The 13,410-nt window shown below is 51.2% G+C and overlaps 1 protein-coding gene across 1 annotated transcript in view; it reads left to right on the plus strand.

Annotated features, from left to right (window-relative positions):
• Scn8a (sodium voltage-gated channel alpha subunit 8) overlaps nt 1–13,410 on the plus strand; it is a 179,912-nt gene that overhangs the window by 141,644 nt on the left and 24,858 nt on the right. Inside the window, exons 14-18 of the mRNA XM_051160368.1 lie at nt 3,038–3,276; nt 7,289–7,462; nt 9,333–9,689; nt 11,640–12,110; nt 12,456–12,573. Coding sequence (XP_051016325.1) covers nt 3,038–3,276; nt 7,289–7,462; nt 9,333–9,689; nt 11,640–12,110; nt 12,456–12,573 — 1,359 coding nt within the window. The remainder of the gene's footprint in view (nt 1–3,037; nt 3,277–7,288; nt 7,463–9,332; nt 9,690–11,639; nt 12,111–12,455; nt 12,574–13,410) is intronic.

Consider the following 13,410-nt stretch of genomic DNA (forward strand, 5'->3'; position numbering starts at 1 on the left):
TGAGCTCTGCAGCGTGTCAGGGTCTGATGCAGGCAGGCGAGCGCAGCCTCACTTCTCAGAGCAGTAGAGCTGAGGAGCAGAGGGGAAGGGAAGACGCCATGTGGAGCAGCACTGACTCCCTAGGGAGAACCAGCCGTGGCAGGAGGTTACTGCCTTTCAGGCATCCTTACAGTCAGTGCTATGGGTGTCTGGCATCACCTGGTCAGCCAGAAGCGCAGCAGCGGTGAGGCCTCTTCCTTGCCCAGCCAAGAACTACTGAAAGTTGTTGGGCTGCGGGAAACCCTTGTATATCAAAGTCACTATCTCGACAGTAGACTGGAAATGCATCTTGGAAACAGTTCCCAGGGCTCTCTGGACCGAGCCATGTGGGCAGGTGCTCTAAAAATATCCAGAAGCAAGATAGAAGAAACCCCACAAGGCTTCCAACACCTCCCCCCTCAACTCAGCTCATCCCCCAACCACATGCTGGCCGGTAACAGCAGAGGCCCTGTAAAAGCACCAGGTACAATGTCTGTATGTCCCCAAGGCTCTCCCCGACTTAAGGATGTGGATAGGGGCGTAGGATCTTCTGGGAGAGCCCCTTGCTGTGTGGTAAGACGTGTAGCCTGATGCCGCGTACAGTGTGGCAGTTGTGCCATCTCTCAAATGTGAACCGTCAGGGCCTCCATCTTCCACCGGTGGAGCTGCCGAGCTACAGACATTTGGAGAAGGGAGAAGATTTTAAAAAAGGAACGGAACCAAACTCCCAAATATGTACCATAAGAATTTATGGAAATAGGAGAATCTTTTCATTTTCTTTTTTGGGGAGGAAAAACTAAATTTACCTTGGGAAAGGAGGGAGCTCTGTGAGAAAGAGGCCAACTCTCTTCACAGGCTTCCTCTCCCACGCCGCTCTCACTGGGGCCCTTCAGCCTGAAAACCAAGGCAGCCATTTTCTTAGCAACCTGGGAGCCAGTCAGATACCCAACCAAAACCACCCTACCTAAAACAAAGCCACCGCCACAGGCCCCCACCAGCCAGCCTGAGAAGGGGCAAGCACGGACTGATGGCACGCAGTTCTGGGACGCCTTGTGTATTTTGTTAACATTTGTTTGTTTATTTGATTGATGATGAATTTTGTTTTTCTCAATGAGGACTTATCGTGCAGCTCTCGCTAGTCCAGTGCTTGCCATTTAGCCCAGGCTGGCCTCAAATCCGTGGCTCTCTTTCTGCATTAGTCTTCTGAGTGCCAGGCTGATGGGGGGGGGGGGGCCAGCTTTGGGGAGAAGTTTATTTTTGTTTTTATATGGGTGTAACTGGGGTTGGAGCCCTATGGAGCCAGTTGCTTGTCCTCGTGACAGGTTTTTAAGCTCAGCTCCTGAAAGACATCGTCCCTGGATGGGGAACCTGGAGTTGTGTAACCATGACGGCTGTGTCTCCTGTATCTGAGGAGAGTCTCTCACCTAAGCCTTGCACCAGGGAGGTGTGGCTGCAAGCTGAGCAGCTCTCTGCCTTAGCCATCCAATCATTCTTCTAAGTAATCTGAGAGTCTCGCAGCTCTTGGGACCTCTGTGTGTCAGCGTGCCTCTGGGGAGGTCCCCAGGGAAGGAGGGCATCTCTTGGACCTGGCTGCGAGCTCCTCCTCTCACTTCAGGCAGAGCAGTCCATGGCTAACGCCTTCATGCATCGGCCACCTGAGTAAGGGAAGGAAAGAGAAGGCTGATGTGGAGGGGATGGGAAAGGAGGAGGAGGAGAAAGTACAAGCAGGAAAAGGCACAGGTGCTGGCGCTGGGAAGAGAGAAGGAACATGGCCGAGGGGGCACCCTGTGCAGCTGACTCAGCCAGGAGCCACAGCCTCACCAAAGGTGGGGACATGAGCTGGGCTCTGAAAACAGCAGACACAAGTGTGGCAGCCGGCGATGCCTTTCCTGCTGATGGAGATGGCATTTCTGCCAGAGCACCCACTGTCTGCTAAGTGCTGAGGCACTTGGTGGATAATGTAGCTAGTTTAATTCTGTGTGTATGCATGTTAGTGTAGGTGTGTGCATGTGTGAGTGCAGGTGTGTGCATGTGTGCGCATGGAGGCCAGAGGTTAGGAGGCTAGGCCGTCTCTGTTCCTGCCAGTGCTGGGGCCACAGACATGCACAGCTATGGCTCAGTTTGCTCAGGCCCTGAGGATCTGAACTCAGGTTGCCATGCTTGTACAGTAAGCTTGTTATTGACTGAGCCCTTTCCCCCACATGTTAAGTTCTCACACATGTACCCAAAAGTAGCTTAACCTTTTCATAGTCTCACAGTTATTACCAAGTATGTGGCCTAGTATTTGAACCAGGTATTCCTGGCCCCAGAGTCTGTACTTTTGATGGCTGCTCTGATAAAAACTTGGTGGCACGCCATAGAGTAGCGTGCCTCCCACTTACACAAGCGTTTACCTCATGCCAGGCTCCGTACTGACCGCTTTCCATGCACTGTCTCTAATCCTCAGTCACAAGTACATAACCTTGTCAGACGAGCTTGGATGTCTGACTTCATGTTCAGACCTATAAAGCCGCCACCCTGAGCCCTTAAGGTCCTTGGTGCTGGAGCCTGGGAGGTCAGACTCAGGGGCCAACCTCCTAGCCGTCACGGTCGGTCCCTGTGCCCAGCGCATCGAGTGTCATGTGTAACTGGATCGTTGTGGAGAGGGAAGGAACTCGAAGGGAACCTGAGGAGGGTCAGCAGGCGAGTACCTTTCGTCACAGCACTAACTGTGACAACCACCTGACCAGAGGAGGACACTGTTTTCTCTCTAAAGCAACAGTTCTCGCCTTCCTAACGCTGCAGCCCTTCAATGCAGCTTCTCATACTGTGGTGACCGCCAGCCATAAAACTGTTTCATCGCTACCTCATCGCTGCAACGTTGCTACTGTCATGAATCATAGCGTAAATGTCTGATATGCAGGACGTGTGCTGTGTGACCTGGGGCCTCCAGTGGTCTTAGGCTACCCTTGGGAAGGGGCCGTTCACCCCGCTGCTCTGCTCTCTACTGAGCGCGCTCTCTCTTCTTCGCTCACTCCAGAGCTGGAAGAGTCGCAGAGAAAGTGCCCGCCGTGCTGGTACAAGTTCGCCAACATGTTCCTCATCTGGGAGTGCCACCCTTACTGGATCAAACTGAAGGAGATTGTGAACCTGATTGTCATGGACCCCTTTGTGGACCTCGCCATCACCATCTGCATCGTCCTGAACACACTGTTCATGGCCATGGAGCACCACCCGATGACACCGCAGTTCGAGCACGTCCTGGCCGTGGGAAACCTGGTAAGATGGGCAGGTCCCCTGGCGGGGTGACCGGGGTGTGGGGTTCTGCTGTGGGGCGGCTTTTTCTGATTTGGGAATCTAGTTGCCAAGAGGGGGATAGTTAGCTGGAGCCAAGTGTGCCCGTGTGTCACGGCGTCCGCTTCTGCTGGCAGTGGCGCACCCTCAGCACCGCAGAGCTCTGAAGATCTCACTTGAGCTGTTGGCATGAAGCCAACTGCAGGCACAAAAGACAGAGAGTCGGTTCAGCAGCCTGGGCCCAGGACTGCCGGCCTGATTTCAGAGAATTCTTTTCACTGCTTCTCACGTTGATGCCTGTGTTGCTCAAAAAACCACTTTCCCTTGTACCTTAGGCAACAGCCCCCTAAGATAGGGGCTGTAATGTGCAGAGCACCCTGCACCCCAGCACTGTGGGATCTTAACTCCCACGAGGGGTTATTTAGGAAACACTTTTTTGTTTTTGGTTTTTTTGTTTTTTGAGACTGGGTTGCTAATGTAGCCTTGACTGTCCTAGACTCACTTTGTAGACCAGACTGGCCTCGAACACACAGTGATCCGCCTGCCTCTGCCTCCCAAGTGCTGGGTTTGAAGGCGAGTGCCACCCTGCTTAAGAGACACTTGCAATCCCAAAGCTGCTTTTTTCTCCAGTCCAACTCTGGGGCCATCATCAAGTTCCTCCTATCAGCTGATCTCTGCCAATTTTCTTATAATGTTAAGTTATATATTTAACTATATTGCTTAGAAGATAGAAGCAGGAAGTTTTAAAACATCAAGAAGCCCTGATTTTGGATTATCCGTTTCCCTACTTTAGTACAAAGATGAGAAGCTGTTGAGTTCTGATGGTGAAGCATTAGTTGGAAGCAATCCCGCCTACCCTGACTTGCCTGAGGATTGCATCACGGTGTAGCCCCTCCAGCTCCATGTTTAACACCAGCGCGATGGCTGCCCAGTGTTCCCCACACTCGCGTTCTTCCCCATGCGCACACACATGCACACACATGTGGGGTTTCCACCTTCTCAGACTCACACACCGTTATTTTAATACTACTTCCCAGCTCGAGCCACCCTCCTCTTGCCACAACAGGCCCCACCTTTTCCTTGTCTCTCTGTCTCTCTCTCTTTCTATCTCTCTCTCTCCTCCTCCCTCCTTCCCTCTTCTCCCTCTCTCCCTCCCCCGCCCCCCCTCTCTCTCTTTTACTCTTTGCAGTACACATGCCAGTTTTCCACACCTCCCTCAGTCTGTGTCTGGTGCTTCCGTGCCTCCTCCAAGCACAGCTTCTCCTCCAAGCACAGCTTCTCCTCATTTCCTTTTGCTGCTCCTCACTCGGTCGAGGTAGTGTCTGTCAGGCTTCGCTCTCTGTGTTACTCTTTTTCATTTGTAATTAATATCCCAATTGAACAGGCGTTCACTTGCCTTTTGGCTTATCCATCAATATCAGGATGGACTCTTGCCTCTTATTTTCATCTGCCATATTAATGCATGGCTGTTGTTTACTTTGATGTTACACTGACTCTGATGTAGCCATGAGAAGCCCGTCAGCCTGGTTTCTGTGTCCTTTTGATATAATCTTCCTTCCTTTCTGGTACCACAGCTATCCAGGATAACCGTGCATTTTTTTTTTTTTTTTTTTTCTATCCCTGGATGGAGTAGGGCGTTCTCAAGACGCCCTGAGAGTTTCAGAGAATACGGTGGTGCATTGATGCCAAGACCTGGGGTCCGCGTATATTTCTCAGAGCAGCATACAGCCTGCTTGGTAGAAGCCGAGCCATTCAGAAGGAACGCCATGTATGTAGTGTGGTCCGGTCTAGTCTGGACCACAGCGTTCTCCCTGTTTCCTCCCGTTTTCTACCTTTGAAGATGCCCAAACTGTAAGGAGCCAGTTACCAGTCCCCGTGACAGACTTAGCTCATCAGAAAGCCAGTGCTGCCCCCTAGGATGTAGACACTCAGGCTCCGGCTCCAGTACCCTAGGCTGGGGCCTCCATCACACAGGTGGTACCTCCCGCATCTTAGCATCCCGACCTCTGCCCTCCATGTGGAAAGTCCTTCATACTTCAAGACCAGCATCCCGCACAGGCTCCTACACATCTCTATGTGGAGCCTGCCTGGCCACACTTCTGCCTTCACCATAGGCTTTCTCCAGAATGGGGCTCACTCCTCGTGCCATGCCACCTACCTGTGTAACACTCCCAGGTGCTCACTTCCACCTGCCTCAGACCAGACCACATCCTTACCCTCCTGTTCTCTCAGCACGGCCACTTCTCTTTGGGGACACCTATTTTATCTTGCACTGGGCCTCCTGCTGGGGGAGCTCTCGCCTACTCATGCGTCAGGGTTAAGCACTCATTCTCGGCCAACCCCACCCTTCAGTGTTGTACCTTCCTTCCCTCTCGGACCTCAGTGACAGGTTAGTGTAGCTACCGAGGCAAATCTCAGCTCGCCTCTAGGAGCCCTCGCTGGACTGGTCCCCACAGTAGATAGAAGCCTCTCCCTGGCTCTGATAGCTGACACTCTTGAGACTTGACTTCTGATGCTGGGACACACCTCTGCAGACGGGCCCTGCTGCCCTGCTTAGCCGCCCGCACCGGGCGCCCTCCTTGTGGAGTCCGATGATGTGTTAGGCCTACTGTTTCATAAGAAGTTCTCTGTAAAAATGTAATTATCAGCCAGGTGGTGGTGGTGCACACTTTTCATTCTAGCACTTGGGAGGCAGAGGCAGACAGATCTCCAAGTTCGAGGCCAGCCTGCTTTTCTGAAAGAGTCCCAGGACAGCCAGGGCTACACAGAGAAACCCTGTTTTGGAAACACACACACACACACACACACACACACTCATACACACACACAAACAAGCAATATGGGGGGAAAAAGGTAGTAATCAGTAAGAGTTATATGTGGTTAATCCGCACTGAGGTATTGTGGGTAATTTTCACTGAAGTATTGGCCTTGTCACAAGCCTTTGTCCTCTGATTTCATGTTCTTCCAGCATGTTACTTTCCGAAGGCCTGTGGGATAGGGACAACCCCAGCACATGCTCTGTCAGGCAGAAGAAGCAGAGAAGGGAGTGATTCTTGCATACAGTATGCTACAAATGACTTGGCTGTCATGCTGAGGAATAAGGAGGAGCCACCGAGTGTGGGACAGTGAGGGAGTTCCTGCGGCTGTTTCATCCCGTGGAGCAGTGACAGGCAACAAAATGGGCCAGGAAGACTGTGCAACCGCAGAGACAGAGTTGCAACAGCTGGGAAATTAGGCCCACGAGATTTTGTATTGCAATATATAAGCATTAAAAGACTGGGAAAGATATCATATAAAAATGGTGGTTATATACAAAGCAGAGAGACAACGGAGTTTTTTCTGGTTTTTTGGACAATATCTGATTGCTTTTATCACTTAACCTGCGCCTAGGTCTGGTAACATAGTAAAAACTGATAAGGCATATTGTCAGCATATACACTTGGAGAATGTTTTTACAAGTGTTACTTTCTCTGAATTGATACATAGTTGTGTGTTTATAGGGTATGGCTAGTATTTCAATACATGTACAGATTGTACAATGATCAGTTCAGAGCAATTAACAAATCCGTATCTTCTAACACTTGTCTTCTGGTGTGATAACTAGATACATTGTTGCTGATTTAGTTGCTTTCAGCACAGTCGCTGTGGCTTCGCTGAAGAGTAGATACATTGTTACTGGTTACAGTTACTCCCCCAGTTAAAGGCGGTAGTCTTCTGTCTTTTTCATCTTGCTTGGATTATTTCTTAACTACCTGCTACACCTTATAAACTGAGTGGTTCTGATGGCAGAGATGTAAGCCCAGGGGATGAAAACTTCATTCAAACAAGGAGACTGCCCTGTATCCGGGCAGGATGCCCATGGGACAGCCAGGTGTTGGCATCCTGCCGCGTAGCAGCCAAGGCTGGCTCTTGACTCTTGGGTATGTTAGGTTGAAGAGATGATAAAGGTGTGTCCTTTCCAGTGCTTCCTCCTGACTTCCTGCCTCCCCTTCTTCAGGTGTTCACCGGGATTTTCACAGCGGAAATGTTTCTGAAGCTCATAGCCATGGACCCCTACTATTATTTCCAAGAAGGCTGGAACATTTTTGACGGCTTTATTGTCTCCCTCAGTCTAATGGAGCTGGGTCTCGCCGACGTGGAGGGCCTCTCGGTGCTGCGGTCCTTCCGATTGGTATTCCACAGTTCTCCACTTTCTCTGCACATTTCCCGTCTTACAGCTACTAGGACGCACTTTGTATAAGATAACTCAGGCATCTCCTGAAGTGTGCTTTGGCCCTCTGCGGCTGGCGGCTTAGTCGGCTTCTCCACTAAACTCTCGAAAACTTTTCTGCTAAATGTAATTGGCATAAAAGTTAGAGTTTGAGATCAATAAGCAAAAGAAACTGGTTTTTAGAGGTTCCTTAGAAAACAATGATTAACTCAGAAGATAAAGGCCTCCCAGGGCCTTGTGAGTATGTCCCTAAAGGGAAGAGAACCTCTGTGCTCAAAGATGGTTTTCTTTATTTCTTCTGTGTGGTAACCCCTTCCAGAAATGGAAAGTAAGATCCAGTTCTACTAAATTGTTTTGAAATTAGTGGTTGAGCATTGACTTTATTTTCCACGTTATTAGTGATTAATGTCATTTTTGTTAATGTATTATATCAGAAATTGTTTAAATTGCTAAGTAATTCTGGAGAAGTTAATGAAATCCACAGAGAGCAACCATAAACATGGGTCTGGGTGACATCTCAGGAAACTGAACAGCCTTGCGACAGCTTGCTCAGCTTCCTTGTGCTTGTCTCTGAGTCAGGACAACACCTGAGGGTTTCTCACTGAAGTAGTCGGCTTCCTAAAGAAAGAGCTGGCTGGGGCAGGGCCCTTAGGATGCACACTGCACACGAGGTGCCTTGCTGAGGGATGGTTATGATCCAGCCTGTGGCTGAGGGCTGGTTATGATCCAGCCTGTGCTTGATTTGTAGTTGGTTAGTTAGTTATTCTTGAGATTTATATTATTTTACTTTATGTGTATGGGTGTTTTGCCAGCATGTATGTCTGTGCACTACATGCAGTCCCTAAGGAAACCACAAGAGGGCATTATAGCCCTTGGAACTAGTTACAGCTGGTTGCAAGCCACCTTGTGAGTGCCAAGAATTGAACTTGGTTCCTCTGGCAAATCAGTCTTATGTGCTCAACCACTCAGCCATCTCTCCAGCCCATAGCTGACTTCTTAAAAAACCAGTTTTATCTCAACCAATTTTATCTCAGTTACAAGAAAGAATTTTACGATAGGAGAAGCCTGAAAACTAATATTTTGAATAAATTAGAAGCCAGGCAAAGAAAATATCATGGGTGGTCCGGAATGGCACGTGGGTGACTCTCAGGCTTTCAGCAAGACCTGCACTTCCAGTTGGCACTGCTGTGGACATCTGCCAAAGTGACATGTAACCCTGATACTGTTAGTGTCCCATCGGCCATGGCTTCCTGCACAGTTCTCAGCCTGTTTGTAGTTACTGCAGAATGTAGACTCTTCTGATCGACAGGCACAAAGACTTACATTTTCTGAATGATGAGCATCAGTTGCCCCTTCCATAGGTGGTTCCCACGTGTGGCGCTGCCTATTCTGAGCACCTTACGGTTTGGTGTCAGCCATTGGCTAATTATTGGCAAGCAAAAGGAAGCCATTAGAATATTCTAGTACTTGACTTTGTAAGGTAGCAGATGTGTTATTTCACTGTCCTGACAACTCCCTGCAGGCTGCATCCCCCTCTTGAGAACTCTAGGATCGACTCAGAAGGGGCAGTGCATGGGCTCAGTGATGTCCAGACCCAGAGGCAGATGCTGGGTCCTGGACTCAAACTTTTCATTTAACTTCTGAAGTTTCAGTGCGTCTCTCTTATCTTTAACTCAATTTAATCTTTTGATCTGAGACACAACCGGGAAGTTCTGAGAATTTCCTAAGGGTGATAAATAAATTTATTTTTTTGCACTGTGGCGAGACAATGGATTGTCCTTTTTTTTTTTTTTTTTTTTTTTTTTTTTTTTTTTTTTTTTTTCCTCCTCAGCTCCGAGTCTTCAAGCTGGCCAAGTCCTGGCCCACCCTGAACATGCTGATCAAGATCATCGGGAACTCAGTTGGCGCCCTGGGCAACCTGACCCTGGTGCTGGCCATTATTGTCTTCATCTTCGCCGTGGTGGGCATGCAGCTCTTCGGCAAGAGCTACAAAGAGTGCGTCTGCAAGATCAACCAGGACTGCACCCTGCCGCGCTGGCACATGCACGATTTCTTCCACTCCTTCCTCATTGTCTTCCGCGTCCTGTGCGGGGAGTGGATCGAGACCATGTGGGACTGCATGGAGGTGGCCGGCCAGGCCATGTGCCTCATCGTCTTCATGATGGTCATGGTCATCGGCAACTTGGTGGTTAGTACAGCTCAGAGCTTTGCTGTTCTCTCCCAGCCCGCTTCTCTCCTTCCACTCTGCTTTCAGGCAAACGGAGAAATGACTGCGTATTATCAGAGTGCCTGCTGAGTCATGACACGCCATAGCTTGGTAACCCGTGGTCATGACTGAGTGAGGTACTGTCGTCCCTGCCCCCAACCCAAATCCACACAGCCGACAGACTTCAGGGCTTTTGTCTGTCTGTCCTTCCAATTACAGGAAGTTTCCTTTTTCTAGAAGAGTCAGCATTCTCCACCTATACTCCTGAAATCCCAGGCTGTATGCTTCCTTGTCGTGGGCCTCTCTGTGCGTCTAACTTGGCACCGTCCAGCAGGCACAGACACTGCCACGTGTTCACCGCATGGCTCAAGCACACTACGGTAGAGAGGCGGCTCCTGCGATCCCTGTTAGCCCAGCCACACCAGTTCTCCCCTTTCTTCCGGAACCGGCCATGGCGCCCCCGGTATTTCTGCACGCCCTGGCGCTCAGTGCCAACCTTTTCCTAAGTCCTGGTCCGTTCACGCCCTCCAGGGGGACAGCTCCTGCCTTCTTTCTATTCCTTTCCTCACATGTCTGTGCCTTCAGCTCTCTTCGCAGCATCTCTCGGTTGCATCATTGCATTCTCTGTAGCTCATCCAGCGTTACTAGAAGTGTGATCTAAGAATCGCCTGCATCACATTCACACAAGGGTAGTTCAGTAAAAAGGCCAAATCCCAGGCTGTACATGCACCAGATCCGAGTCTCTTCAGGGGAGGCCAAGGAGATAGGCACGCTACCAGATACCCATCCCCCTGCCTCGAGCCTGACGAGGCTGCATCAGTGTGTCTCAGCCACAGGCTTCTGATGGAGCTAATAGGAAAGACTTCTTCAGAGCTTGGTCACCACTGACAACCCCTTTGTCCAAGAGCAGCTAGCAAGCCAGGTGGTCCACACCTGTGATCCCAGCACCCCGCACGCTGAAGCAGTGGGGCCATGTGTGTAATGCCAGTTTGGGCTACATGACGAGACTAAAACAATAGTGTGCTGTCCAGTGTGTGAGCTAGGGAATTTAGACAAAGTGTGCGTTTGACAGCTTTGCGTCTGGCTGTGCAGGCGACACTGAAGTCAGCAGGCGACACTGAAGTCAGCACACTCTCCTGCTTGGGCTTTGAACCGCTGACTCCAGCTGCTCTGCCTTAGCCTTACATGTAGCCACTGTACATGCTCTGCTCCCAGCAAAGGTATTTTTGTAAATGTTAGGAAAGCAGAGATAACTCATGCTTTTTTGCCTGTCTATTAAAATGCGTTACAGTAATCAAACCCAGGGCCTCACATATGGTGTTCCTGTGTTCTGCCATTAAATTACACCCCAAGCTCCAGAACCCAGCCTTGAAGGAAGGTGGCGTGCATATTTCAGTTTTGCCTTCTTGAAACCTAGTTTTTATTCTAATTAGAGTTCTTTGAGACAGCTACTATCTCCAGTAACCTATACAGGCATTTTTGGCTTTATTTTTGGATAATTTTCTTTCAAAGTGAATACAGTTTTTGCTTCTTGTCATAAGAAAATTAATACATTTGGGGCATCTACCCACAAATGTAAAACTAGAGAAGAGCAGAGTGACATGAACATTTAAAATGCCATGTGGTGGTGCCGAACACTCAGTGTGCTGGGACGCGGCTTGCCTTGGTGCCGAACACTCAGTGTGCTGGGACGCGGCTTGCCTCGGTGCCCAACACTCAGTGTGCTGGGACGCGGCTTGCCTCACACGCACAAGAGCAGGCACCCCATGTGTAGCACAAAAAAAAATGAATAAACCAAACTACAAGAGCTAAACTGCATAACAGAAGTGCTCCGCAGTCTGTGTGACGCTTTTGGTTTCCGATTTGTAGCCCTGAGTGGAGCAGGTAATGTCCTAAGACAGTGTTTGCTCTTTTTCCTGATGTGTGGCGTAGGTGCTGAACCTCTTCCTGGCCTTGCTTCTGAGCTCCTTCAGCGCGGACAACCTGGCGGCCACAGATGACGACGGGGAAATGAACAACCTGCAGATCTCGGTGATCCGGATCAAGAAGGGCGTGGCCTGGACCAAAGTGCAGGTGCGCGCCTTCATGCAGGCCCACTTCAAGCAGCGGGAGGCCGACGAGGTGAAGCCTCTGGACGAGCTGTATGAAAAGAAGGCCAACTGCATCGCTAACCACACTGGCGCAGACATCCACCGCAACGGCGACTTCCAGAAGAATGGCAATGGCACGACCAGCGGCATCGGCAGCAGCGTGGAGAAGTACATCATTGACGAGGACCACATGTCCTTCATCAACAACCCAAACTTGACTGTGCGGGTGCCCATTGCTGTGGGCGAGTCTGACTTTGAGAACCTCAACACAGAGGACGTTAGCAGCGAGTCAGACCCTGAAGGCAGCAAAGACGTAAGGTCCCAAGACAACAAACCCCCACCGTACCTAAGGGCCAGCAGGGCACTCTCGCTCCGCTGTGGGCATAGCTGAGTGATTCTGCAGCAGCCACTTTAGGTGGAGAGCCAGCCCAGTGCCCAGGCTGTGCATGGCCTTCCCTTGGCGACGGAGCTGTCCCCAGCCAAGTCCTGAGCTGGTTGCATCTGTTCTGGAACACCTGGGTCTGAGACCAGAGTAAACCATTTAGTTTGTCCCTGCTTAGTCCAGCTGCCCACACGTTTAGTGTCTGTACACAGGCGGCTCTGACCAAGGCAATGGGCTCCCTCCCTGCCCCTGACCACGCTCTCCCTTCCTGTCTAGAAACTGGACGATACCAGCTCCTCTGAAGGAAGCACCATCGACATCAAGCCTGAAGTGGAGGAAGTCCCTGTGGAGCAGCCCGAGGAATACCTGGACCCAGATGCCTGCTTCACAGAGGGTGAAAAGGGGCAGGGAAGGGCTGGGGTGCTGCGGTTCTGTGCCATTTTAATGAGGGAGTCTTGTATCAGTTCCCTGACTCGGTTCTGACATACAAGTTTCTAGTCTCTAGATTTTCTTGCCCACCTTCTCTTGGTACCAGCCCCAAACTGCCATTGGAAAGGCCTCTGCTGGACGCTATGCCGTCCTCCTGCCTGCCCTCCTCCTGCCCGCACTCCTCCCGCCCCTTCTGCCCGCACTCCTCCTGCCCCTCCTCCCACCCCTCCTCCTCCCGCCCCTCCTCCTGCCTGCCCTCCTCCTACCCGCCCTCCTCCCACCACTTCTCCTGCCCGCCCTCCTCCCGCCCCTCCTCCTGCCCGCACTCCTCCCGCCCCTCCTCCTGCCCGCACTCCTCCTGCCCCTCCTCCTGCCCGCACTCCTCCCGCCCCTCCTCCTGCCCGCACTCCTCCCGCCCCTCCTCCTGCCCGCACTCCTCCCGCCCCTCCTCCTGCCTGCCTTCCTCCCGCCCCTCCCCCTGCCCCTCCTCCCGCCCCTCCTCCTGCCCACACTCCTCCTGCCCCTCCCACTCTCCCTTGTAGGGATCCTCCTGGTTCCACGGGTCTTGCCCTATCATTACCTTTGTAGCCTCAGCATCTCCCGCTGCAATCAGCCACTACCCTTCCTACTGTCTGTCTGTCTACCCTTCCTACTGTCTGTCTACCCTCCCTACTGTCTGTCTACCCTCCCTACTGTCTGTCTACCCTCCCTACTGTCTGTCTACCCTCCCTACTGTCTGTCTGTCTACCCTCCCTACTGTCTGTCTACCCTCCCTACTGTCTGTCTACCCTCCCTACTGTCT

This window comes from Acomys russatus, chromosome 17, assembly GCF_903995435.1.
Source record: "Acomys russatus chromosome 17, mAcoRus1.1, whole genome shotgun sequence".
Lineage (NCBI taxonomy): Eukaryota > Metazoa > Chordata > Mammalia > Rodentia > Muridae > Acomys > Acomys russatus.